The 27,646-nt window shown below is 33.8% G+C and overlaps 3 protein-coding genes across 6 annotated transcripts; 2 read left to right on the top strand and 1 right to left on the bottom strand.

The window, feature by feature from the left end:
* The first annotated feature begins 1,243 nt into the window (after window positions 1–1,243).
* LOC124448271 (uncharacterized protein PB18E9.04c-like) lies at window positions 1,244–7,781 on the top strand. The gene is made up of 12 exons (XM_046999277.1): window positions 1,244–1,486; window positions 3,384–3,455; window positions 3,526–3,609; window positions 3,713–3,784; window positions 3,892–3,963; window positions 4,042–4,116; window positions 4,267–4,341; window positions 4,429–4,503; window positions 5,179–5,327; window positions 5,521–6,527; window positions 6,868–7,009; window positions 7,128–7,781. The coding sequence occupies exons 1-10, from the start codon at window positions 1,308–1,310 to the stop codon at window positions 6,450–6,452; spliced, it is 1,785 nt and encodes a 594-aa protein (XP_046855233.1). The 5' UTR covers window positions 1,244–1,307; the 3' UTR covers window positions 6,453–6,527; window positions 6,868–7,009; window positions 7,128–7,781.
* A 536-nt stretch (window positions 7,782–8,317) lies between these two features.
* LOC124448272 (myosin-11-like) lies at window positions 8,318–10,156 on the bottom strand. Its single transcript, XM_046999278.1, has one exon. It carries the CDS (start codon window positions 10,008–10,010, stop codon window positions 8,949–8,951), a length of 1,062 nt encoding a protein of 353 aa, XP_046855234.1. The 5' UTR covers window positions 10,011–10,156; the 3' UTR covers window positions 8,318–8,948.
* Window positions 10,157–10,495: 339 nt separating this feature from the next.
* Window positions 10,496–26,477, top strand: LOC124447665 (voltage-dependent T-type calcium channel subunit alpha-1H-like). Of its 4 annotated transcripts, XM_046998630.1 has the most exons (27): window positions 10,496–10,694; window positions 12,515–12,658; window positions 14,016–14,238; window positions 14,443–14,685; window positions 14,844–14,938; window positions 15,200–15,371; window positions 15,542–15,824; window positions 15,897–15,989; window positions 16,085–16,749; window positions 16,901–17,201; window positions 17,480–17,631; window positions 17,920–18,226; window positions 18,444–18,602; window positions 18,705–19,022; window positions 19,592–19,843; window positions 19,918–19,986; window positions 20,098–20,282; window positions 20,924–21,050; window positions 21,121–21,249; window positions 21,765–22,050; window positions 22,168–22,313; window positions 22,625–22,734; window positions 22,837–22,967; window positions 23,104–23,174; window positions 23,274–23,352; window positions 23,432–23,550; window positions 23,945–26,477. In XM_046998630.1, exons 3-27 carry the CDS (start codon window positions 14,018–14,020, stop codon window positions 24,965–24,967), a joined length of 5,736 nt encoding a protein of 1,911 aa, XP_046854586.1. In that variant the 5' UTR covers window positions 10,496–10,694; window positions 12,515–12,658; window positions 14,016–14,017; the 3' UTR covers window positions 24,968–26,477. The 4 variants fall into 4 exon arrangements, with proteins under 4 accessions (XP_046854586.1, XP_046854588.1, XP_046854587.1 ...); XM_046998632.1 differs by lacking the exon at window positions 12,515–12,658; XM_046998631.1 differs by lacking the exons at window positions 10,496–10,694; window positions 12,515–12,658 and adding an exon at window positions 11,761–11,855.
* The last annotated feature ends 1,169 nt before the right edge of the window (window positions 26,478–27,646 follow it).

Genomic DNA, 27,646 nt, shown 5'->3' on the forward strand with positions numbered 1-27,646 from the left:
TTTATTCATTGTACAGGTTTTCTTTTTTGTGAGATTCGAAATCTTTTTCTTTCCTTCGTGAAGAAAAAAAATTCTTATTTGATTGATATCTTGGACTGTGGGCTATCTGTGCTCTAACTGCACAACATCTTTATCAAATAACTCAATTATGACTTGTTTGTTTGGCTGCTGCATAAAAATGGTCATTTGCTTACTTTTTAGCTTCCTCTCTTCAAATAATTGCGAAATCTTGACTGTATAAAGAATATAAGTAATTAATAAGTAATTAAAAATTTCGTTAAGTTTTTGTGTTCAATTGTAAACAATATTTTTCAATCATTTAGTCATTTCAAATATTTTTAAAAAATTAGGAGAAATGTCATACTAAAAATGAGTTACACGTGAAATTACACAGAATACATTAGCTGATGAAATTTACTTTAACTTATGATAGGAAAACATAGTTGAATTATATTTTAACCATTTGATAATTGCTCACATTGAATGAAAATATTTAAACAAGAATGCGACAATTCGTCCATAATGTCGTGGGTAGTTAAACGGAAATCAGGTCCGTGACACGAATTCTTTATGGTAAAAGAATCAAACTATTATTATCTGTGTTGCAGGAAGATATCGGTAAGTACTTGAAGATTGGGCGTTTTTACACTTATAAATAGTTTCGTTTATTCTGTGGTAACAATGCGTTGGCTTACGGATGAAATATTTATAATTGTTTATGATCAAGTAATGAAATACAAATATAATGTTGAATAAGAAAATAGTAGTTGACATATCAAAAGATGAAAGTAGTTTAAACTGTTCAAGACCGTATTTCAGTTAATTTCTTGTGGTTTGTTAGGCAAGCAAACACATTAAATAAAAAAGCTGGCTCAAATCGCACATTCTGCAGTTCTTATTCATTTCAACGTTTATCAAGCAACATATCAAATAATGGGGTGTATACGAACTTCATTGAAAACTACCATCTCATCTCTATGAATGTGACGAAAGTTTAGGGTTGTGTAAAAGCAAGTAATCACAAATTTTAACGCTTGAATAAGAAGCCAGACTATTTATGAGAAAAACTGCACGTTTCGACTAGATTTTTCCAGTTGTTTTTACGTCCAACAGCCAAACAAAGAACCTTTTTTAGATGTTATTATTGCGCAAGAAGAGTTGCATTAATCATTAATAGTTTTTTTTGAAATTTGCATAACTATTTCATTTATATTGTTATACAAACATATCGACCGACACTTCAAATAGTGTTTGCATTGTGGCAGTTTAGCATACCAATCAAGATCGTTTGGGGAAAAATATCGCAAATGAATTTCCATTGTATTGTATTCCTTTTGGGAATACATTCTTTTTGGTTTACTACAACAGCTTCGACAAAATGTCCAGCGAAATGTAAATGCAATAATAAATATGAAAACGTAGTCGTATGCTTGGGACCTACAATCAGCGAAATGCCGGACAATATTCCCAATGATACTAACGTTTTGTAAGTATTTTCTTTATTAAAAGTATCGTTGATATACTCAAGATCTTGGGGTAAATTTAATGTTAATTTCTTCTCAATGGTCCGTGTTATTATCTTTGTGTAGCTACATGTGGCTTTACCTAAAAATAAGGAAATGTGTGTGCTATCGTTGAGATGTTTTTGTACTTTTGAGAAAACTCTTTAATATAATTTCGCTTTCCTTTAATATCTTGAATCGATTTTAGCTATTTATGTGCACTACAACGATAACTAGAAGCTGAGGTCTCTCTTGTCGGGTTTTTATGTAAAATATGGTGTACTTGTATACATTACTGAAATAACCGAAGGATTAGTTTTTTGACGAATTATATTCGTAGTAAATCAGCCAAAGGTTTGAAATATTTGTTTGACCGTGTGAATAGCGCCTTTGCATCTTCGAGAGCGGTATGTAAGGACGGTATCTTTGATTTGAAAATCTTATTGACATTGTTGCCTTTATTTCGTTTACTTTTCATCTCAAATTAGCGGAATGACATTAACTTAAGCTGAACTTGAGCCATTAGTAGCGGAAAACGACAATTTGTCTCGTTCATCAGCATTTGTCTGCTTTCTGTTTGTATTATTAAGCTCAAACCTCATGGTTCTCTTAATCGGCGTTTTATGCATTGTTATCATTCGAAAGAGAATTGGTTGTCTTTCTGCTGGGGCAAGTAACTGCTACAAAAAGTCGTGCGTCTTCTATATTTCATTCAAAGTCTTACAAAGCTACTCGAACGAATTGGTTGGACATGTTTGATAATTGCAAGTCATTATAGAAAAAATACTTCAAGCGAACGAATAAAATAGTTTACTTATTTAAAATTTTGCCTACGCGGAAACAATTAAAACATGTTATCTATTCATGTATTGTTATAAAAGCTTTTGCGACCTTTTCTTTGTAATAAAGTTTTGTGAAAAGTGCAGATGATCTTTATTGAGGAGATTTCGTCAAGTTCAATACACATTCCATGTGTTGCCCGTGCGTTGCTGTCATCGCCAAATTTGGAGTGGTTATCACTTCATCTTTTGTTTATATTTTAGAGAAGAGGTCAAACAGTGTGGATATTAATTTGATTGAATTTTAAGGACATGTTTAAGTGGCCTTAAGTGAAGTGTGCGTTTTTGTCTCGGCTTTTGTGACAAAAATTGGTAGATGGCCCAAGATGCAGAAATACTATAAATTTGTTCGTGGGAAAGTCAGTTAGGATTCATTAAACTGAAATGATCGACTTTCTTTATTCGTCGATTAATTCAAAAGGTGTTTTTGATTGTATGAATTTAGTTGTAAAATCGCAAATAAGATCATTTATACTATCACTGTATAGACTACAAAATAACTTTTTATTTTTCTGCTGGTTTTCCTCGCCTTTGACAGCGACTACAGTCCTACAAATTAGGATCATACTATTTAAAGCAATTTTATATGCTATAAAAACTGTGTTTGTTGTTGTATTAATGTAGGCTATAGGTTGATAATACTGGGTATTTTTTTCAAAACCACATGTAGTAAGCAAAGTTGGCGCGAAGTCTTTTGCCATTGAATACTTGTTTGATGTTTGTTAAAGAGGTTCGCCGTCACGTTTGTTTGACAGTAATTTGTTTCTGATATTGTTTGGGACATTTTACGGGGGCGTTTAGCTCGGTACTCGTTCTGCCCACTTACAGAAAAAAAGAAATAACAAATATAATAAACTTTTCTTAATTATTTTTTCCTTTTACCATCTGCCTCTGAAATTTTCTATTAATCTTAGACATGAATGGAAGCTAAGTCTAAAAATAGCTACGAGAAATGGACTGTAGGATGTTTGACTGAACATCCATGTTTCGATGCAAAGTATGTCTTCATTGACATGAAAATTGTGGCTATTTCTTTTTGTAGTGTTTTGAAAAATACGAATGTGGCGTCTATACCATTGGATTCGTTCAAAAACTTAACGAATATTGTGGAAATGTAAGAAATTCAATGCTAAAGATTTCAATGTTGTTTTGTTCTAATTTTTACTGTTCAATTGCTTTGCTAGTCATATTGACAAAAACAGAAGAATCAAAAGCCTTCCTTATGGTGTTTTTCAAGGTTCTAATGTGAAAAATACTCTTAAATACATGTAAGTAATAGTTTTGAATAGATTACTGGGTTATTTTATCGATAGGTATGTATGAGATGTAATAAAACTCATGTATAAGACGAAATAAAATTCTTCCCTCTAGAAAACTTAATCGTAATGGATTGGAGAGTTTACCCGAGAATTTTTTCACAAATTTCCCGAATTTACAAAGGATGTGAGTGACAGAAATTTGCTATTTTCATTAACATCTGCTTTTTTCATTGAAAATGTGCGTTTGTAATCACTTCTTTTCCTTTCTCAATTACTGTTTGTAACACACAGATTACTCGACGACAACAAGCTGTCCAAAATACCTGAAAATTTTTTAAGGCAACTGCCGAAACTTCTTGTCTTGTGAGTACAAATGATGTTTGATTTAGTTATGGCTTGAATCATGCACTCCATTAATGAGTCTTTATCGTTTCAATTTAGCTCCATAAGAGATAATCAACTATCTTCAATCCCAGATGATTTATTCGACAAATCTATGGTCCATCTTAGATCTGTGTAAGCAACGATTATATTTTGTACGACATCGTGCATTTGTTAGTTTTAAGCTGACTCAAAAATTTATATTTTTTAAATTATATTTTTGATATTTTTTTCACATTCTCGCAGTTACGGTTGGACTAAATTTGAAACAAACCTTTCTTTTAGGTTTCTAGACGCAAATAAATTGAGCAGTCTTTCCGTGGAAACCTTTGAACCAGTGAAGAAAAATTTGTATGAGCTGTAAGTAGGGAAAAAAATGTCACTTAAAACTGATCTATGAATTAATAAACGTTCAGTACCGTTGATTGTGTTTTATTTCTTTTCCAGTCATATTCAAAGTAATCTTTTTCATTATCTTCCAATGAATGTTTTCAGAATTTTAAAAAACGATACTCTAGAAGTGTAAGTATCATTCTTATACAGGACGATCCTGTGTTTTTTTGTTGGCCGAAGCAATATGCGCTTCATGTTCTTGAAATTTAGAGCTAGCCTAAAGTTTTCGCATTTTCTTGAGGGACGCCCACGGCACCGCACAAGTACATTTGTTGCTTGGGGTCTATTTGTTTCTTTGAAACATTTTCACTGACCAAAAATTGCCTTTCCATATGGCTCACTCCAAACCGTGCAGTTGCCAAATTTGTTTGTCGCTTGAAGTGTTTTTAACTAGAATTGATTTTTTCCAAAATTGAGACATTAAAACAAAATAAACAATGAAATATAATGGCTTTTCGACATTATCTGAATGAAAATTTAATCTTATTAATAAAAAATATAAAATCGTCCAGGTTAGTATAGTGCTGAGAAGGACTGTTTTTGTTGTTGTTGACTGACGTTTCGACAAACTTAGCGGTAGGGGACTAACCTGGACGATCTCCATCTACAAACATGTAACGATACTCCCGGGTTCTTTAAATATAAAATCATTCCACGTTTTTGTGTCGGGCAAATGATCTGCCACGTCGCTCTCTCAACTCATTATCTTATAACTCGAGTTGCATAACTGCTTAGCGTAGGCAGTTTGTAGTGCATAATCATCGTTTTTAATTCTCTAAATTTTGTTTGATTGTTTTTATTTAGAAAAGTAACGCTCAATCCTGTTTACTGCAACTGCAGTATAGCAGAATTTATTGTTTGGGGTAAAAGTCAAAAAAATCGTCTTCATGGCGATTTAATTTCTTGTGATGGAATTTTAAAAAACTTCAATGAAGTTAACATTAGTGGTTGTGGTGAGTTTGTAAATATCTGATTTTGTTCAATATATTTTGTTGGGAAATAAGTGCTCTGTTTCTATTCAACTGCATAAAGCTCGCGTGTATCCTTGTGATTTGTTCATAAATTATTATGTTTATAAATTAGCATATGATGAAATAAATTATATTGAATTAAATCTAACCCTTCATTGTTTGTTTCATGGTCTAGAATTATCCACAAGAATTCCTCAGACCACTACAACATCAATCCTAATATCTCCCTTATCCACCACATCTCCCTTGTCAACGATAACCATCTTATCCACAACCTACCCCTCATCCACCACATATTCCACATCCACCAAAAATCCCTCATCCATCACAAATCCTTCATCCTCCACATCTTCCTTACCCACCACATTTCCCTCTTCCAATGCATCTCCCTCAACCACCAAAAATCCGTCATCCACCACATCTCCGTCATCAATTGCATCTTTTCCACACTCCACTCAATCTCTTCCCACTGAACGACTCTCAACAATAAGTCAATATCTAACCTCCTCTCAAGATTTAAATGACAAACCATCACCAAGCACCATACCATCACCAAGCACCATACCATCACCAAGCACCATACCATCATCAAGCACCATACCATCACCAAGCACCATACCATCACCAAGCACCATACCATCACCAAGCACCATGCCATCACCAAGCACCATACTATCACCAAGCACCATACCATCACCAAGAACCATGCCATCACCAAACACCATGCCATCACCAAGCACCATACCATCACAAAGCACCATACCATCACAAAGCACCATACCATCACCAAGCACCATACCATCACCAAGCACCATACCATCACAAAGCACCATACCATCACCAAGCACCATACCATCACCAAGCACCATACCACCACCAAACACCATACCATCGCCAAGCACCATACCATCACCAAGCACCATACCATCACAAAGCACCATACCATCACCAAGCACCATACCATCACAAACACCATACCACCACCAAGCACCATACCATCACCAAGCACCACTACATCTTCAACAACACTTCCAGCCTCAATGGGCAAGTTTTCTGTTACTTCGACAATCCTTACTCCTCCTGCAGAAAATACCACCAAAGAATTAAGCACAAGACAAATATCCACCGAATTTCAAACTTTTTCCCCATCAGAACTATCAACGTCATCTTCTGATAAAGAAGGTAGTCAATTTTCTTGATTACATCAATAAAAAATGTTCGATTTTATGATGGTGTTGAGTGACGTTTTTACGTCACTTGACCCCGAAGATGTCTACGGTCAAGGTTGTGAAATCTTCAATGGAAACACCAACAGTTTTTCACTAAACTTAACTGACCTGAATGATTATCATCTTCTATTATGTAACAAATATTTAATTCATTTTAGTTTTTCTATCTCTTGTGCATACCGATTCGAACTTTGTAATCGGATGATTCTTGTTCATATAGTTGAAAGCTCCGAATATTTTGTCAATATGCCATGTTATTCAGCTTGCATGAAGATCTTTTGTCGATTTTTTAGGTGGCATCGAAACTCTCGACACCGATGATGCAAGTGCAAACAGAAAACGTATCATAATAATCGTTACTATCACACTTATCGTCTGTATTATATTGATATTTCTTTTGTTTTGTCTTGTCCACACTGGAGTTATATCTTTTGGGTGAGTTAAATTTATATAATTTAATATTGAGCTTTACAATTGCGTTTTCGCTTTATACGGTAATTTTTAAACTGAAGTTGGTGTTTTTTCAATTGGTCGTCGCTTTTTATGTGTTTAGGAAGTTTCGAAAAAGTAGCATTGTTATATACGATGGTGAAGAAAATGTTCTTGTGTCTATCGAAGCTGGAAATGTTTGATTCACGACTTGCTCGCTGGCTATAACTTTGGCTGAAAATGATGACAATTTTTTGACAAAGGATGAGTTGTATTTCCAGTCCTCGCTTCTTACTTTAGCTCCTAGCTCTCTCATCTTTTTGCTTTGGCTCCCAGTCCTCTCACGCTTTTTCGTTTTTAATTATTTTGGCGGCCATTTTGGTGAAAAAATTTCGTTAACTTTTATTTTAATTAATTATCGAAATGGCTGCTGTGACATAAAAAGCAAACGCTTTATAAGAAGAGAAAACTTTCATTTCTCTGTAACTGGTTAATGATTGAAGGCTGTTTTGATTAGTGATTAAGAAATGAGAGGAATTTTAATAAGGAGTTTAACGAGAAATTGAGGTACTGTTGAGCTTAGAATGAAAACTAATAATGATCAATTTGTGTAACAAATGACGATCTTTGCTATCGTGTTTTATGCTTTTATGGTATCCATAATTGTTTTTAGTATGTACTTGTAAACTATGGAATAGTTGTAAAATATTTAAGTGATTAAATTGATGAGCTTTTAAGTGTCATTCTAAAATGAAAATATATCATGTCACAAATACAACATGAAATTGTTAAACACCTTTTATCGCCAATGTTCTCGTGCCCTTCGCGTCAAACCTCTTTTGATAACGATTCTCTGTCGTCTTACGGTTTACCGAAAACTTAAACTTTTTCATCTCGCAGACCCATTGAAATATTGTATGAATTCTTTCATAAAAGATTTTTTATTGGTTAACTTGTGTTGTACTCTTCAAAATTCTGTTTTTACCAGCTTACAGTACATATTTCCGTGTCAGTTTTAAAACGCAGTACTTGCATGATTCACAATAGTTCACTTTATTGGATGTGTTCAAATGCAACGAATTGATGGCAATCAGAAATGCAAGTCAGAGCTATTGAAAATAAAACTATTTATCTGCTTGTTTCGGCTATACCTTCATAACATTTTAGTTTTACAATATGAACATCCAGCCGAAATTTACTTCCCCGCGAAGAAAAGATGTAAGCCGTCAAATTAAAATTATTTTTATAAGCTTCAACAATTTCAGGCTTATGTGACCAGCAAGATACTCGTACATTCAACTAGTAAACAGCGACTTATTACCCATATATCTTTTATTCAAATACAATTTCAAACATACCGTTCTAATCAACAGAGTGTATAGGTAATAAACATATAATAGACAAGGAGGCCTAAAGCTTTAATCATCGTTACCTCGTATTTTTGCCAGTAAATATATAAACATCCACGTACAAAGAAATACACCACGAAACATGAATTTTGCTCAAACCGTGCTCAATGCACAGGCCTTTTTGCATAATAGTTAGCATAATTACATAATCTAAGCCCTATGCATCCCGATCCTAACATTTTGTTTTCAAACTATTTGTTAAAACAATCTTTTTCTCACTATTCTTCTACTGACATAAAAATGTCGAGAGAGATTGTCAAATTTTCTTTCGACAGTTTTTCCTCTTATAAATATATAATTATAAACATGTTGTCGTGCGTGTTTTATTTCATATTCCAAACTTCGTGGTTTCAAAAATTCTGTTATTGTTCGATAACCTTTTTCATTATTTTCCAGTGTATATATCATAGACGTTGTTGTTACGTTAGACTTAAAACAAGTACACCATTTGTTGAAATCACAGCTAAATATGTCATATTTCGGGTATGTCGATCTCATTCTCAAAGCATTTCATATTTTTTATATACTTTCGGTCGTTATAATTCGTTATTTTTTGTTTCATGATCCATTTTCAAATCTTTACTTTCTTTCAACTTGGAACGCTTTGTTTTCAACTTGTCTTCGTCTTCATTCAATTTATCCATACAATCATTCAACTTCTGTTGTAAAATTTTAACATTTCCTTCCAACTTAACAAAATTGGTCTGATAAAAAGATACGTTAGACTGAAGATCTTCTAAAGACCTTCGACATTCGTTAGTTTCAAATTGATATTTCTCCAAAGCGTTCACTTTTTTTTCATGTTTTTCTTTTAATTCAGTCTCAGATGCTAACATATCTTTACAATTTTGTAATTCGTGCTCAAGAGCATCTGAAAGTAAATCAGCTTCTTCTCTTTCCTTGAATAACCTTGCTCTCTCCACTTTTATACCTTCAATATCCTTCGTCAACAGATCGACATTTTTCTGACATTTTTCTAAGCTGATTTTAGTCCCGTTTTCTTCCAAAATAGACGTCGAAAGAAGCTTTAAGGCTTCATTTTTTTCATTCGAACATTTGTCGATTTTTTGTTCTAACTCTTCCAAGCTTTCTTCTCGTCTTATATCGGCTTCACTTAAAGTCTTTATCAATGCCTCTGCGTTTGATAGCTTTGACATTAAATTCGCTTTTTCCTGCTTCAAAGCGTGAAAATTTTCAATCAATTGATTTTCTCTGCTTAGATTTGCAAGTCCGTCCATTTTTATGACTCTGACCTCAGCTGATAAGATATTTATAGTTCTATTTGCATTTTCAAATTGTTCTTCAAGTGCTTCGTTTTGGCTTAAACGCATTAGGAACGTCTCTGATAGCTCTCTGATCATGGTTGGGGGATGATAAATCATAGCGATAACCAAAATCGTTGTCATACATGAACATAATATTGTTAACATGGGAAGCGTTTTAATAATTGACCGTACTCCAAATTTTGAATTCTTCGTTTCGTTGTTGTTATTTACCTCGCCTTTTTCCATTGACTTTTCGTATTTTTTGATCACAGGAAATCCAAATATTTCTATTACATCAAACTTGATTATTTCGGCATCTTTAAGATTTTCCATTTCTTTACGAAATAATTTTTCCTGTTTCTACTCGACGTAGTAAATGTTAAGTAAGAATTTCACCTCAACACAAACATCACATGCATTTTTTGTGCTTTTTTTCTACTTTGATGTTCAGATGATGTGCGACACGGAGTAATTTGAGAACCATTGAACCTTTGCACTCGATTAAATGTTCCCCCCCGACCTTGACGTCATTGTCATTTTAACATCTTTCTGTAAATGTGTACTTTGATAAAAGTACACATATTGTATACATCAAACTTGCGCGTTACTGTTTAGATAAAATTCCCATCCTTTGAAGAATTGCTGTAATGACAACTATTTATTTTGATTTAGAGCGAGTTCACACTGTTTATATCAAGGAATATTCAGTCTGCACTGTACATATGCTGTTGCTAGGAAAGAACGTGTTATTCCCGTGCTACTAATTGCAAATATGCAAATATCAATCTACTTAGACACAATAAAATCAAGAGAAATTATACTACAAGACAAAAATTATCGAAGAAACGAAGGCGGTCTTATAGCCGCGCTGTTTTATGCATTAAGCAAGACAAAACCGTGCTTGTTATATCGTTTGGTTCGAGCAAAAGATTTTAAATTAAAGCAAGACGGTTTACCATAAGAAGTCGGCAACTTTATTGATTTGTTTCGATGGAAAATTTTCAATACATTGAGCAGGTGGGAGCATTATTTTTAGTATGTTAAAAGTAGAATCTTTATTCCTTTCAACATAAAGCTTTTATACTAATCTTAATCTCTTTGCATGCATCGTTCGTTCTATATGTGGCTGTTCTTTTGAAATTGATAAACCGTTTTGCCAGTATGAATCATAAATTTGTACGACTCGAAATGTTTTATAGCTGAATTGTAAATTAAAGCCCTTTCTGTCGAAATTTAATAATGAAGATTTAGCATTTGGAAGTCATTTTGTACTGATAGCGAATTTATAGCTACTATCAAATTGCGTTCATGTTTTTCACGTTCTATCGAAGACAGACGCCGAAAATGAATTATGTGCAATTTTCAATTGCTAATGTAATTTTAAAATTTACCGTATTGACAATTTTAATTAGCTTAAATTCTTCGTCTTCATTTCTTTCGGTAAATAAGCCGTCTTTTTCGCTTCACCTACACTCACATGTAAGTTTAAGGAAGTCAAAAATACTCCAGCTGAAAAACATCTTATAGTTTGTCCATTTTACTTCAATTTTTCTACAGTATATAACTTTCAAATGAAATATTAATATGCCACGCAGACTGGATAAACTAATGATTGCTTATCTGCGATTTACTAGAATTCTTAGAGTACTTTTATATCACAGCATATTTAATTTTCTCCTAAAGATTGAACAAGACAAACATTTTTTTATTTTTGTGTGTTTTAACTGAGATACATTAATGGGGCGATTTTTGCAGGTGACACACTAATTTTAGCCAAACATAGTTAGTATTTGTTGCTAAGTCTTTATAAAATAAAGTTTAAAATATGTTTTAGAACGTAAACGTATTGATTACAGAAAAGCGTGATATTTTTATGTTCTTTATGTTTTACGAGTGGGAATTTTACCTTTTTGAGAAAAGCTTGCAAAACTTTGGTATTTCGTGTGGTTACTTAAATATTAAACATCTTACATTTTACTGTACACTTTTGCCCAACCACAACTGTGAAATTCACCATAAACAATGGTTATCTTTGATTGTATGCAAGTCTCTGAGAAGATGTCAAAGTAAAACCAAGTAGACTCTATGTTTATAATTTATTGCGAAAGAAACGCTTACTGCAGTGCATCATCGCAGGTGTAGTCAGCGCTTATACTTCCATTAAGGCGAAAGTGCAAAGTATGTATTATTAGTTTAACAATAGAACGACTTGCCGATTTTGAAAACGAATTTTGTTAATTGAAAAAGGCTCTCGTGAATGAAAGATATTCAGTTTCAGACAAAGGATGGTTAGTATCGCCTTCGCAAATCGAATTAAAACCTGCTTATTTTCCATAATAAAATAATATTTTCAGTAAACGCATTCTTCTGCGAAAGACATCGCATTATTAACACGGTTTCCGTAATTGAAACTGGTCAATGCCACAGAAATATAAACGTGCACATTCGATAAAAATTTTTTAATGTAAAGCATGAAAACTAACTTTATTGAATGATTTACATTCTGTTATACTTGTCAATGATAAATCAACAATACTTTCATTAAATTTAACACTTACTAAGTTTACTGGACCGACAAAAGAAAGGTGTTAGTGCTCTGACAAGGTTCATTAAAGAAAATTTTCGTATGTGTGTTAGACTTATATTCGTGTCTGCCACAGCATTATGCTTTAAAGCTTCTAAAACCAAATGAATATGTGTTCATATTATAAAACGCATTGAATAATTATCTTTTGTTCAAGAAACAACGGCTTACAGATACTGTAACGTAAAACAGAGTTAAGATGAAGAATACTGTCTAATTAACTTTCATTGACCTAAGATATTTGTGTTGACAGAAATCGCATTTTCTCATTTTCGTCATTTGCTAAATTTCAACAAGAAACCGGCCAAGCTGAAGTTAGACACGACTCATATCGCAGTGTGCGTGAAAAAGTTCGGACGTTGAAAGAAAGTCAGTTGGCTTGGCCTTGTGAACTACAGTAAGTTTTTCTTAAAACATAGTCAATTTGTCGATCTCTTTTGTTGTCTAGTTGTTTTTCTGCCTACTGAGAACGTTTCACATTCAATCCCAAAATAGAAGAACGTGGATTTCCATAAAATTTTTAAAGTTAAACAATATAGTTGCTGTAATACTCATGAATAGATTCTGTTGCTGCATTTTCTCTGCTCGTTTTTATGATTGACAGACGTAATATATTCACCAAATTCGCTGACATATTCTATACTTCGACGAACTTTCGTGTTTGAGAATGGTTAAACGTTTACTGATGGTCTTATAACATACCAAGTGTGAACCAGATCTCATTTTGATAAGGTGTTTCTAATCAAATCTACAATGTATACAACAAATGTACAGAAATATTCTACAGAATTTTGTTCATTTTTTGAATTTCAACTGTGACTTTGCCGTCATATACAGCAAAGGGAATCAATTATGTTGAATGTATGAATAGTGTTGTAATTTTGGGTGTAATAATCTCATCTAGTTAAGTTTAATTTAGTGTTTTGTCGAATAACCGTGGCTGATATAAAATAGGTAAGTTCTTATAGAAAGTGATCTGATACATTAACTTTTTCTGTTTAGTCTTTTCTTTCGTTTAACTATTGTATTATTTGTTAGTTTACTTAAAACTAATCAAAAGTCTTAAAGGATTTTGAGCAAATATCTTCAAATTATAGAATTTACGATCTTTATAGTTAGAATGTTTGATTCGTTCGTTTCCGTTATGAAAAGAAAATAAAAAATTGCGGTTTTATGGTTTGTGAAAAGTTTATCCATTGTTGGAAACCGACTTTAATCTGTGTTCCATCTTAACAAAAGTTACAGCTTTCTCCTATCCTTTAAGTGCGGTTTTATAGATGCTGTTTGTTGATTAAAACTTAATTCTCCTAACTAAAATACAGGTTATGTGGCCGGCTATAATCTGCTTGTTACAGGTGAGGCGAGAATTAATTTGAGTTTGTTAAATATTGTATGTTTCTGACTTCATCAATAATCTTCATGCATGGTGCGCTAACTCCAATCCACTGAAATTAAATCTCGTAAAAAGAGCCCGTGATCCTTACTTACAATCTTCTTGTTCTCATGACTGCTGCGAGCTCCAGGAACCGGAAGTGACATATATCAAAGTATTCGGCAACCAATTACAACACAAAACTTCCCCCTCCGCGTCGAAGGTTGAAATTAAACTACTGTCGTTAAACACGTGCGAATTCTTTAAGGATATCTGATGAAATTTTGTATTTCAGTTGTAATGTAATCTTTAATTAAGTCCGCTTTAAATGAAGGCAGTGTTGTCTAGTTGATAATATCTATATTTTACGATGGGAATTTAGGAATGTTAGAAGTCCCAAAAGTATCAAAACGTGAGCCGTCGATAGAAATGTCATCTTTTCCTCTTTCTCCATCTCCTCGCAATCGACCAAGTAGTTCAACATCATCAAGACTCTCAGTTCGTCAAACAGACGTCAACTTTGATCAGTTTGAAACAGAAATTTTCTGTTGTCTAAAGCAAGAAAGTCGACCAAGAAGATGGTTTATTAAACTTGTCAGGTCTCCGTATCCTTTTGACTTGATTGACTTGTTCTGTCTCGTCTTGATTGTTTATCTAAAAGATTTAATTATAACTGATAATTATTGTAAAAATTCTTCTTGCAAACATGTGTTGTGAATACAGTTATTTTGAGGAAATACTACCGAAATAAATTGCCTGTTTGATTTTTCTGTACAAAAGTAACTATTCTCCCTTAATTTTTTTAAAAGATGGTTCGAGCGCACCAGTATTTTGGTGATTTTATTAAACTGTGTAACTCTAGGAATGTACAATCCATTTGACAAGACCTGCGCTACAAAGAAATGTCAAATTCTTGAGATTCTAGAGACTGCTATCTACGCCTTTTTTGTGATGGAGATGTTGATAAAATGGATGGCTATGGGATTTTTTGGTGATTTAGGATACTTCAAAGACTCTTGGAATAAACTGGATTGTTTCATTGTTCTTGCAGGGTATAATGAGTGCTGGATTAACTTCTGTGTTAACTGCTGGCCTTAAATGAGATGTTATTCATTTTAAGACAATCATAATTTTCACATAGCTAATTGAAGTATTACCATTTCAATAAGTAATGCGTTGGGTTGAAAAGTTTTCCTGTATATTTTTGTAGAACATTTGAACTTGCCTACGGTGAAGGAGAATATTTGAGTGCTGTTAGATCAGTTCGTGTTCTGAGACCATTAAGAGCAATAAATCGAGTTCCAAGTAAGCTATGAAGAATCACAAAGATCAGTCTTGTGCAAGTCAAAAAAGCTTAAGCTTCACAGATTTTAAATGATTAGTTCATTTTAAAACTTCCTTTGATAATTTACTAGACATGCCAAAAAAAACAATTCGACTGCTCTAGAAACTTGAAAGATATATAATGACCAATTTTAAAAGTTTTGACATTCGACCATAGTTAATGCAACCTATGGTGACATTTATAGATCATTATAATTAATCTATTTTTACTCAATTGTCTAGGCATCCGTATTTTAGTTATGCTTTTGCTGGACACGTTGCCAATGTTAGGCAATGTTCTAGCAATTTGCTTTTTGATTTTTGCAATATTTGGGATCATTGCTGTTCAACTTTGGCAAGGTCTTTTACATGCTCGCTGTTTTCCACAGGACCTTAACAGTACCATCATTAAACAGTAAGTAATTCTTATAAAACGTTATCAAATTTTTGTCATATGTTCAAATACTCTTCACATGGCGTTTAAGTGACAACACGCACAGCGCTTTGGACAAAAATCGAATAATATAAATGAGAGTTTGACGACTGATTCTTGTTCTTACTTCATAAAATATTTCATTTCTTCAGGTATAATTTGGCAGAGTTTTACCGTCCTTCATTCAATGAATATTATGTCTGTTCATTGTCAGAAAATAACGGTTTATCTAAATGTAATCCTCATAACTTTAATCCGTACAACGTCAACAATAAAGTGTGTAACCAAAGTTTCCTTACGACCGAGAACACGTCATCATCACATTGCGTGGACTGGTACCAATATTATACGTTGTGTCGTCAAAGTGGAGAAAATCTCTACTGGGGTTCAGTATCTTTTGATAACATTGGTATAGCAACAGTTGTAATATTTCAAGTAAGTTGAGTTGAAATAGTTGTTTTATTTATTTATTTAAGTTTACAAGCATTATATCAATACTACACTTAGATTATAACTCTTGAAGGATGGACGGATATTATGTATAAAATACAAGATGTACATTCTTTTTGGAATTGGATTTATTTTGTCGTTCTAATTCTTGTAAGGTTTGAATGAATTTTTACTCAAAACTATAAAACAGGATTTTCAAATAAAACATCAAAAACTTCTAAATTTTTATATCAATTTGCCTTTAGCTCGGTTCTTACTTCATGACAAATCTCTGTTTGGTTGTGATAACGTCACAATTCCAAGAAACCAAACAACGCGAGACGGAGCTACTAAAAAAGTCGCGCCTGCGATCTCGGACCAGCGTCAGCACGGTATCCTCAAATTTCATGCAGCAAGGATGTTATACGCAGATCTTGCATTACCTGGAGCATCTTTGCCGTCATTTTAAACAACGCATGCGCCACTGGACGAGGATGGACAAGGCGTCTAAACGTCGACGTGTTCGACCCTGCATACAACTAAAGAACCGCAGGGATAATGCAAAGTCTATCCATCATCATCACCACCATTACCACTATTATCACCATTATGTACATCATCATCCATGTCAATGTAGAAATGCGATCACAGATTCCCACCTAACTTCGAACGCACCTGCCATATCAACAGAACAATCCAGCGATCCTAACCCCAAGTCAGTTGACTATCCCATAAAAATGTCACGTGATTCAAAAATTGGCAAAGATGGAAAGACGGTAGTCGTTATACCACAGATTCAAGTTACTGCTCAAGCGACAACGGCGCTCTACCAGGATACTGGAGACAACTCATCAGGAGAAATGGTTTCCACAGCAACAGCAAATATAAATATTGATGGTGAAGAATGTTCAGAAAACGTCATTACGTACAGGTGATGATGACGTATTTAATTATGTAATTGTGACATTTTGATGCTTAAAAAAGAAACTTTGTATTTTGTAAACAACTGCAAGCTATATTATCTTGTTATGACATTCCATGTAAAACTGTTTCATCGCTTTTCTTTTCTGTTTTATTCATAGTAAAACCGCTGCCCCAGTTAATGCAATTGCAACAAAGGCAACTGAAAAGACCTTGGAGGTGGCGTGCTCTTGTGCAGCAAGGCATTCTGGGGGCGAAAACGTTAACGTGCTTACGAATGCTTGTAATGATTTTATGTATTCTTCCGATGACGACGAGGAATTCCAAAATACAAAGAAAAAATGTTGGGTCAAGATGCGTAATAATCTCAACGCATTTGTTGAAAGTCGACATTTTATGAGGTTTATCATGGTGTCCATATTTCTGAACACGATATGTATGGCCATAGAGCATCATGGGCAGGTACTTAAAGTCTTACAAAAGTTAAAAGATAAATGTGTATTCTGACCAGATGACGTAAGCTATTTAGGTTTACCAAAGTCATTATCCAGATTATTTTACTTATGTTTATTATATATTTTTATCTTAACTGACCAAAAAAACAATCAATTTGTAAAAATTTCAGGTCTATTTATAGCATTGCTGAATCTCATTGTGTTTTTGTTCACCAATAATCATTTTTTGCCTACCATTTTTGGATGAAGAAACAGTGTTTTAAAGAATCTTTGTATCTCTTTAAGCCGAAGAAAATGACCGACATTTTGGAAATTTTCAACGTCATATTTACGTCAATTTTTGCGTTAGAAATGCTGATAAAAATCGCGGCATTTGGACCTTACGGTTATATTAAAGATGCGTATAATCTGTTTGATGGTGTGATTGTCATTGTAAGGTATGAAATGAATCATTGTTTATCATATTAAAGTACAGTGAATGACAAAGTAATGCAACTTTAACACACTTTTGTACTTGTAACAATCAGTCTACGAGGGAACGGGGGGGGAGGGCAGAATAACATGTGAATATACTCTACATGTCGACGTTTATTTTTATCCAATAAATTGCTTAATCATGAAAAAAAAACGGGGGTCTATGCTCTCCAGGTTCCACAGTCCCATTTGCATAACAGTTGTGCGGTGGTTAATATATGAGACAACAAAATATTTTCTTTTATTGTCAGCTTTATAGATATTTTAGCTGACAGCGATACGAGTGGTTTGTCTGTTATGAGATCATTTCGACTATTGAGAATATTCAAACTTGTTCGTTTCATGCCAGCTTTGCAACGTCAGTTGGCGGTTATGGTACGAACTTTAGATAACGTCATGTCTTTTCTGGCGTTACTTGCTTTGTTCATATTTACATCAAGTATTTTGGGGATGCATCTTTTTGGAGGGAAATACCAGTTTCCAAACGAAGATGGTCAGCTGGTCACATCGCGGGCTAATTTTGACACTTTATTTTGGGCGCTTGTTACAGTGTTTCAGGTAAAACGTCATACTGACGTCAGTTTTTGTTGAAGATCATGTTTTAGTAATGGATAAACTTTTCCCAAATTATGCAACACATTGTGAACCACGTATTTTAAATATCAACTCAGTTCTGCTTTTTCCTGTCGTATAATTTGCTGTATAAACTGAATCAATGTCTGATAGTTTTTACTGAATAACAAAGAGCAGTCGTTACGATAATTTTATTCAATAGGTTCTGACGCAAGAAGATTGGAATGTCGTTCTCTATGATGGTATCCGTTCCCTGTCAGCATGGTCTTCTCTATATTTTTTATTTTTAATGATCATTGGAAACTATATATTATTTAATCTACTTGTTGCTATCCTCGTAGAAGGTTTCTCTGACCATGTTGTAAGTTACTCTAGAATGTAAATCAATTTTAATTTTTGTTTGTGATGTTCCGTCCCGCGCGATTTTCTCATAATAAATGAGACATTATCGTATCAATTTCAGGAATACGAAGAGTTTCTGTTACAAAACAAAAATTTTCAAACAAAAACACCACCACGGTCGTCAAAATTAGGTCTGAATCTATGTATATCAGAAAAAGAACCATATTTCTCTTGCCCAGACCTCCACACAATGTACCCCAAATACCTCCAACGCTCCCAGCAGCTCATCAGATGTTCCTCAGCTCCTTCGAAGCACAGGAAGGACCCCAAATGCGACAACACTTCTTCAAATTTTCATGTTTTATCTTTGGATGGATTGGAAACAGAAAAAGATAGAAAAAAACATGGCGTCACACGCTGTCAATCTCCACAAGATGAGGTGAGCTGTAAAGTTGACATTTGGGGCGTACAGAGAGGGTGGAGTATGGGTGTCACATTTTTTGAAAAATTTAGCGTAAATTTTATGCACATAGTATGTAGTCGTTGGTTTTTGAACAAAAGCAGTGGGTAATATATAAATTTATATTTAAATTCATGCCATCAAGAAGAGGAAGTTCATCCATTTATTTTTAGTCATGAAAATTGGTCTTTGATTTTATGTCTTAAATGTCAGCACTATGATTTCCGAAACCACCGTAAAGAGCCATAGTTGGTAAATCATGAAATTACTGAGTAAAATATATAAAAGCATTTGTGACGTAACCATGTGACGTAGCCATGTGACGTAGTCATGTGACGTAGCCATGTGATGTAGCCATGACGCGTAGCCAGCTTGCAAATTTGTTCATGCTGTATAAATTTTTCATCATTAGCATCATTCATTTCTTTAGAAATTTATTGTTTTTACACTGAGTAAACACCAAAAAATTTACATAGAATGAAAGTTGCCTGCTGGCTACGTCACTGGAAAAAACTCCTCTGAATTAAAAAGAATATTTTCCCATTCAGGACAGGTCTCTGGTTCTTCGAAGTGTTGAGCAAGTTGAAAATGAAAACGAAACCGTTGACAATTATACCACGTCATGTTTAAAGCGTCGTCAAGATTGGTCACTTTTTGTCTTTTCACCAGAAAATAAATTTCGTCAACTTGTCGTAAAAATTCATCAGCATCCATGGTTTGATCGAGTGGTATTGCTGTTTATCTTGATAAATTGTATCGTTATGGCAATGGAAGAACCTGGATTGGACAAGAACAGTGAGGTCGTAAAGAAGCTAATTTCTAAATATGTGAGGAGTTGTTACTTTGATGTTAAACTATTGATATTTTATTTTAGATGGGTCAGTTTATTCAAATAATGCAGTATATTTTCACAGCAGTATTTACGATTGAGATGTCTTTAAAGGTAAATTGAAGTTTTTAAAATACCTTTTTGACTTTGAAACATTTTCTTAGTTAGAAATCATTCGCCAAACCTTCTTTATTGTTGTCAATATGTTTGTTTTTATAACGTCAGGTGATATCTATGGGTCTTATCATTGGTCCTGATACATATCTAAAATCTGGTTGGAACATCGTCGATGGAATCCTTGTACTTATTTCATTGGTTGATCTTATCGTTTCCTTGACAACTGACAGTAGTAGCGGAATTTTGAGTGTTCTAAGAGTATTTCGAGCGTTTAGAACCTTAAGACCTCTACGGTAAAAAAGATGAATTTATAATTTTTTCAAATCATTGCGACGTAAAAACATGCCAATATTCTATTGAAACCCACCATCAGCTAGAACTAATATTTTGTCAGTAGCATGGCCAATTCTCAAGTTTGCTATAAAAATATTTTGTTGCTCACTCAGTGTAAAAACAATCAATTTCTAAAAGGTACATAGATTAGCATTGCTAATAATCTAAAATTTTGGACGGCGCAACTACACTTAAAGCTGGTTACGAGATTGTCTCTGGCAATTAAAAATATTTCTTGACTGTTTTACCATTTATCTATTTAAGTTAAATAATTTATGATTTAGTTTTACCTGTGGATGAAACGTTATACAATATAAGTTCTTATCAAAAATGGATTATTTACAAACATTGTCGTTTTTTAACAGTGTTATAAACATGTTTGTAAATGTAAATCGTCCAGGTTGGTATAGTCCTGAGAAGGACTGTTTTTGTTGTTGTTGACTGACGTTGACCGACTAAGGTTGTCGACACGTCAGTCAACCACAACAAAAACAGTCCTTCTCAGGACTATACCAACCTGGACGATCTACATTTACAAACATGTAACGATACTTCCTGGCTTACTAACGATAATAACGATACTTCAAACCATTTACTTTAGTGTTATAAACCGCGCTCCTGAATTAAAATTGGTTGTCGAGACGTTGCTCAGTTCACTAAAGCCGATCGGAAATGTTGCGCTTATTGCTGTTACGTTTTTTACCATTTTTGGTATCTTGGGTGTACAGGTAGGAAGAAAAAATGTTGGAATAATTGAATGGTACCGCCTTGACATGACAAAGTTTTCGTTTTTTCTAGTTGTTTAAAGGCAAATTCTATTCCTGTCAAGATGCTAAATCATCAGTAAAAATAAACAACAAAGATCAATGTATCTCAAACAATGGAAACTGGATAAACAACGAGTACAATTTTGACAATTTGGCTCGCGTAAGTAAATGTAATATCATCGAAATTGCAAAGTTTCTCATAACTTAGTGTTGACTCGATATAAACTGCTGCACTTACACAAAGATATTCTCAATGTGCGATTTCACGACTGCTAAAGACAATAACTAAACTAAGTTCATTGTTTTATATGACATGATGTATATAGACATTTGTTAGCTATAGCAGTAGTTTAATAAATTTGCAAATTTCAATTTTTGCTACGTATTACGGGATCAATTTCGACTCAAACTACTTTCAATTATACTCGATAGCTTTATCAGTTTTCAATTGTTCTTCGTGGAGATTCAGTGAAGCTCATTGCATTCTCTACTGCCACAGAGAGAATTTTTGACCAGACTAAAATCATTTTTAAGGATTTCTATAACTGTATCACTTTACTTTTCAGTGTACCAACAGAAAAATAGCATAAGCTGCATGAATAAACTAATATTTTTGACTATGTTTTTGCATTCAAAAATGTCACTATTCCTTATTGTGTTTTTCATCCAATGCAGGCTTTATTAACCCTCTTTGTCTTTGCCACACGTGACGGTTGGATTGCTATAATGTATTCTGGCATTGATGCAGTTGATGTTGACAAACAACCAAAACGAGATTACGCCAAGTGGAATGTTATATATTTTGTTGCATTTCTTCTACTTGCTGGTTTTGTTGTTTTGAACATGCTGGTTGGTATTGTTGTTGAAAACTTTCACAAATGTCGTGATGAACTGCTGAAGGAGAAAAACACGAGCGCTGTAGAGACAGTGAATATACGATCAAAATCACCAAGAAATTCAGGTATGTTCTATGAGTTAGAGCGTTTGTGTTTATAACATAATGGAAATATGAATTTCACATCTTTTTAACATCAAATCATTACTACAATAATTTTGAAATATTTTCTGTTTTTGCCAGTTTCAGAAATTGATCACCAGAGCATTCCTAAATGGCGTCAGAAACTGTTTCTATTTGTTACTCATGGTTATTTTGATCTAGCGATTGCTATTGTTATTGGTATTAATGTTGTTTGTATGGCCATGGAGCATTACAACCAACCCAAAGTAAGAACTACCTTATCTTCAGAGAAAATTTTCAACTCTTTTGTGTTTGGTGATTTGTATTTTTTCATTCATAAAACAAATTTTTTCTTCTTGTAAAGACTTTTGAAGACTTCTAGTTAAAACTGCTTTTAAAAAACAATGTTTCAAAACTTTTTGGTTGTATGCAGTGGTGTAGTTAACCTTACTGTAATAACAATTTATTTCTGTAGACATGGGTAATGGTACTGAACTAAAATTTACATAGTACGACTAAACTGACTTTTTTCTTTGGTTGTCTTTGTGTTTTTCCTGATTTATCTTTCTCCTTTCAGATGTTGACGTTGTGTTTAAAATACGCAAACTATATATTCACTTTCTTGTTCGTGTTGGAAGCAGTTCTTAAATTAATTGCTTTTGGAATAAGAAATTATTTTAAAGACAGGTAGCTCAATGAATTTGATTTCGTAGAACTTGAAAAATAGAAATCCTGCAGCATTAACGATGGCTTTTGAGAAAAAGAAAGATTTTTTCTTCACTTTATTAGATGGAATTGTTTGGATATGTTCATTGTAATCTTGTCAATTGGTGGGATTATATTAGATGAGTTAGCAACATCTGATCTACCGATCAATCCAACTATCATACGTGTTATAAGAGTTCTAAGGATAACTAGAGGTAACTGAAATATTTTATTTACGATTGAGCGCATGTTATCAAGATTTTTTATACAATTAACGCATACAGTGAGTGACATTGTCATTTCTTAGTTTCCTTAGTTAGGATTACTATAAATATTTGTTTTTTTTATCAGTGTTGAAGCTTTTGAAAACAGCAGAAGGAATCCGTTCTTTGTTGGATACCATTGGTAAAGCATTACCACAGGTAAGTAAAAATATATGTCTACAAATTTCTAAAGAAGCTTTAAAGACTATTTTCATAAATTTTATTCAAAATTGTGCATTTAACATTTTTGTTTTTTAGGTCATCAACTTAGGAATTCTTTTTCTCCTTCTTTTTTTCATTTTTGGAGCTTTAGGAATGGAGTTGTTTGGCCATATATGTGAGTGAAAACAAACACTTGTATTGTTCTGATGATCGGAAAATTACAATTTAATTTCACAGTTTTGTTTTGTTTACAGCTTGTGACGAAATAGAATGTAATGGTTTGGACAGACATGCTCATTTTCGAAATTTTGGCTACTCTCTCTTAACCTTGTTTCGTGTGTCTACAGGAGATAACTGGAATGGGATATTAAAGGTAAGATTATGATTTATTTAGGAAATTTTTTTCTTCGCTAAAGAGAAAGTCCACAGCTGTTAGACAGTAAATTCAATTTAGGTAGTACTAAATTGAATCACTTGCAAAAATGATACTGCGTATAAAGTGACTACTCTATCTAGATCATGCTCTTGACCACTCGGGATCTTCCGAAACACGTCAAGTACTTCTTGGATTTTCCTGTAGATTGATAATAAAACTTGTTCTTATAGGATTTTTATGATTATTAATGATAAAGCATAATTTTGCTGGATCTTTAGAAAGATCTTGATCAATTAAGATCTTGTAACACATCAAGGAATATTGATGAAAGGATATTATATTGTGGGATCTTCACAAACATGAACAATGACATTTTACCTGTTTTCTTTAGGACACAATGAATTCAAAAATATGCAAGTCCGGTGAAACAGAGGGATGTGTTATCATCAATAATATTGCTCCTATCTTTTTCTCTTCATTTGTTCTCACAACACAATTTGTCCTCCTCAATGTTGTCGTCGCCGTCTTAATGAAACATTTGGAGGAATCGAAATTGGAAGAAACAAAATCCGTAAAAAATGAAACCTTAGCAGTATCGACAATATTTCACGAAAAGCATGAAACAGAAGGTATGCAGACTTTTTCTAAACAATCGCAGACTTCATTACGATCGCGAAGAAGTGAGAATGGCATTTTGAAAAAGAAACGATGGCAATGCGATTCTCGTGGTCAGCGGAGATCCATGAGCATGGGAGAATTAGAGAACAACAATGGACGAAATTATATGAAAACACAATATTGTTTTAAGGAAATGGATCTCTTGAGCACAAGAAATTTGGGACAGAGAAAAGTGTCTTGGGAGAACGAATTTTCTGATGAAGAAATACATGATTTCGCAACATCAAACGACAAAAAAGGCACCACTATTAAAATCAAAGCAATTCACGATAACGAATCTGGCCAATCAACTGTGAATGCCTTTGTAGTTCATAAAAAAGACACTAAAGACTTAGATAAAAATTCCCTATCTGACAAGAATTATACTAATAAAGGGATATATTCCCGACCACATCTCGAATTCAACAATCCACACAATCAGGTTTTGAAATATCCTTCTTTACATTGTGAAGATTTAACTCCTGTTCAAGAAATTTCTCGCAGTCCTGTAAGCCCTTCGCAAACATCTATTGCCAACGAAAGATCGAATGCAGATCCCTCTGAATTGTTTTTAAAGTGTTCAAATAAAGAAAATGAAGATAGTTATGATGTGTCAAAAGAGGAACAAATAACTGACAATGAAAATCGTTCTAGTGAAGCAAGCAAAAAACAAACATTTTTCACCAAAGAAGAACTCAATGTTTTACAGAACTGTGAAATAAAAAAATTCTACGAAATTCAGAAAACCAAGAGCTGACTGATACTCACAAAATGAACGATGTTCTAACAGAAGAGGTTAGGAGTGAAAATGACAACGTAGTTGATGCATTAAGTATTTATAATAAATCGCTTAAGAAGGATGTGAGAAATTGCAAAAATGAGAAGACTGGGACTCACCAGACACAGGAGACATGTCATGCTGAGAAAACTGGGACTCACCAGACACAAGCTGAGAAAACTGGGACTCACCAGACACAGGAGACATGTCAAGCTGAAAAACTGGGACTCACCAGACACAGGAGACACGTCAAGCTGAGAAGACTGGGACTCACCATACACAGAAGACACGTCAAGCTGAAAAGACTGGGACTCACCAAACACAGGAGACACGTCGAACAAAAAATCTCCACAAACATAACGATGAAAACGTAAATAATCAGACCTTCGAGACAAATTATAATGCAGCAAAAAGTGATGGGGAAACTAAACCAACAATGGATGACGTCTCATATGAACTTTGCGGTACATTAGAGGATTGTGCAAGTACCTTGAGGGATGAAAATGTCAGAAAATCAAACAAAGTTACCGAGTTGACCAATTTGGAAGGTGATGAAACGACGAATGTTTGCAAAAAGAACGAAATAACTGATAAAGGAAACAAAGCACAAATATCAGACTTATCAAACGAGTATTCAGACCTTTCAGCAAAGGATTTTCATAACGTTCGGGGATCTCTAGGGAATATAAGAGGTGCTGAATCCGAAGAATTTTTGAAAGTTAAGAGATCATTAGGGATCTTGCGGGGTAATAAGGATAAACGAAGTTCATTAGGAGGTAGCTGTGGGAATATTTCAAACACGCTACCTTTAACTGAAACTGGAAAACGTGCAGTAAGATTGGATCCTTTACCTTCAAGAAAATGAGAAATTTACTTACACACCAGCAATGCACGATGGGAAACACTTGGTTTGCACGTGGTAAAATACTTAATTTGAAAACACCGAATGAATTATAATATTAAAGTTTTTACTAAGACGTTGATAATAAGATATATGTATTTTTTTAATTCGTTAGTTTTACATTTCTATCGTTTGATACACAACACACACACACTCGCGCGACCAACAATGAATTTGTGCGAGTTCTAAAAATGGGGAAGATTTAATTTCTATGGTAATATTTCTCTGTTGATCTTTTTGTAATTAACATCTCAGTACTTTATCTCCTGTAATAGAGTCGGAAAAGACTGAGGCTCACCATGACTGATTACAGAAAACAAGGTCAATGTTTGAAAGAACTTAACAAAGCTCTAATCTTTGTCAAAAAATATTCAAGATCAATGTTTGGAAAAAGATTACAAAGGTTTAATATTATTTATGTATGTGTTAGGCTTACTTGGCTTACTGTCAGGCTTGTCATCTCAGTTTCTTCACTCGTGTTCAACACGCGTGTCGAGTGACACGCGTGTGTTTTTACACGATAATTGAAATATGCGCGGGCGGGTTTGAAAATAGCATATTTACAATTAAACTTTTGGCAAAATTTTAGTTTGTTGTGTAGGTATTTTTGTTTTATCTTTTTGTACTTAAAATCTCAGTATTTTATCTACTGTAATGAAATTTCAAATGGAGATGGTTCTTTTGCTATGTCCCGAAGCTGACACTGACCCAAGAGAGGTTAAAAATGATTTAAATTCTACGAAATTCTCTTTTTCGAAAGTAAATAACCTAAATAAATAAGAGTGTAATTATTTATTCAGCTTGTTACTAAATCTTCATCGTTACCGTCAAAATGAACTGTTCCTCATCACGCTGGATAATAATGCATTGAACGACAATAAAATCAAAGATGGCGCTATACAATACACTAATGTAAAGAGAGGATTGTCATCAGAAACGGATTCAAATGAAGTCGATCGTGATTACTCAATTTTACCAAAGCCAAATTTGATATCAACTATCTATCGGTTTTCTTCTACATGTCATAAAAATTTTGCCTTAATCAGAAGTTTGTTAAAGTAATAAAAACGCAAAAACTGTGATTTTGAAGTACAAAAGTATAGTAAAGTGGGACCGATACCCCCCATGAAGCCAGTAGCAAATGATCGATCTTCCGGCTTCAATTTTCGCAATAGATGCGTTATCCAGTCTAATATACATATCAGTGGTCGAGTCGAATGCGCATGCGGAAGCAGATTGTGCATGCGCAGATGATTCATCTGAAAATTTGTGACTGAGCGAGCTAAGTACTCTATATAATCGGTATATGTTTTTACCATGCTGTTTGTCATCAACTCATCAACATTGTTTGCGTCATGGACCAATGGAAACATGGACCAATGGAAACACAAATGATTCCAAGCATGTTGACGACAATAAAAGCTCTAGCGAGGACGAGGCTCCAATACAAAAACAATGTCTTAAAAGCACGGAGTCTACTAAAGATATGTTCAAAAGAAATATCGCTGTATCTCATATACAGTTTGGAAGCTTGTTGTCTCACGTGTTATATTTTAGTGGGAATTGTTCATGATTTTGTTGAAAATGTGTAAAAATAACTAGAAGCGTTTTTCCTTTAGGACAAGAAATCTGATTTCGAAAGTGAAGAGGAAGCAATCACACGAGATTTGCAAGAAGATTCAAAGTGTACTCAAAATAGCTGTTATGAGTATCCTTATTTGATGCCTATTCCTTTCGGTTGTGCTGCGAGAAATTCA

This window comes from Xenia sp. Carnegie-2017, unplaced genomic scaffold (genome assembly GCF_021976095.1).
Source record: "Xenia sp. Carnegie-2017 unplaced genomic scaffold, XeniaSp_v1 HiC_scaffold_23, whole genome shotgun sequence".
In the NCBI taxonomy this organism is placed as follows: Eukaryota; Metazoa; Cnidaria; class Anthozoa; order Malacalcyonacea; family Xeniidae; genus Xenia; species Xenia sp. Carnegie-2017.

What these genes read in the sequence shown, in the direction of transcription:
- LOC124447665 (XM_046998630.1), top strand. Translation starts at nt 14,018, where the DNA reads ATGTTAGAAGTCCCAAAAGTATCAAAACGTGAGCCGTCGATAGAAATG. An exon ending in AACAGTACCATCATTAAACA is followed by an intron (nt 15,372 to 15,541) that starts GTAAGTAATTCT and finishes TCATTTCTTCAG; the next exon opens with GTATAATTTGGCAGAGTTTT. An exon ending in TTGGTATCTTGGGTGTACAG is followed by an intron (nt 21,051 to 21,120) that starts GTAGGAAGAAAA and finishes CGTTTTTTCTAG; the next exon opens with TTGTTTAAAGGCAAATTCTA.
- LOC124448272 (XM_046999278.1), bottom strand. Translation starts at nt 10,010, where the DNA reads ATGGAAAATCTTAAAGATGCCGAAATAATCAAGTTTGATGTAATAGAA.
- LOC124448271 (XM_046999277.1), top strand. Translation starts at nt 1,308, where the DNA reads ATGAATTTCCATTGTATTGTATTCCTTTTGGGAATACATTCTTTTTGG. An exon ending in TTAACGAATATTGTGGAAAT is followed by an intron (nt 3,456 to 3,525) that starts GTAAGAAATTCA and finishes TTGCTTTGCTAG; the next exon opens with TCATATTGACAAAAACAGAA. An exon ending in TTCCCGAATTTACAAAGGAT is followed by an intron (nt 3,785 to 3,891) that starts GTGAGTGACAGA and finishes TGTAACACACAG; the next exon opens with ATTACTCGACGACAACAAGC.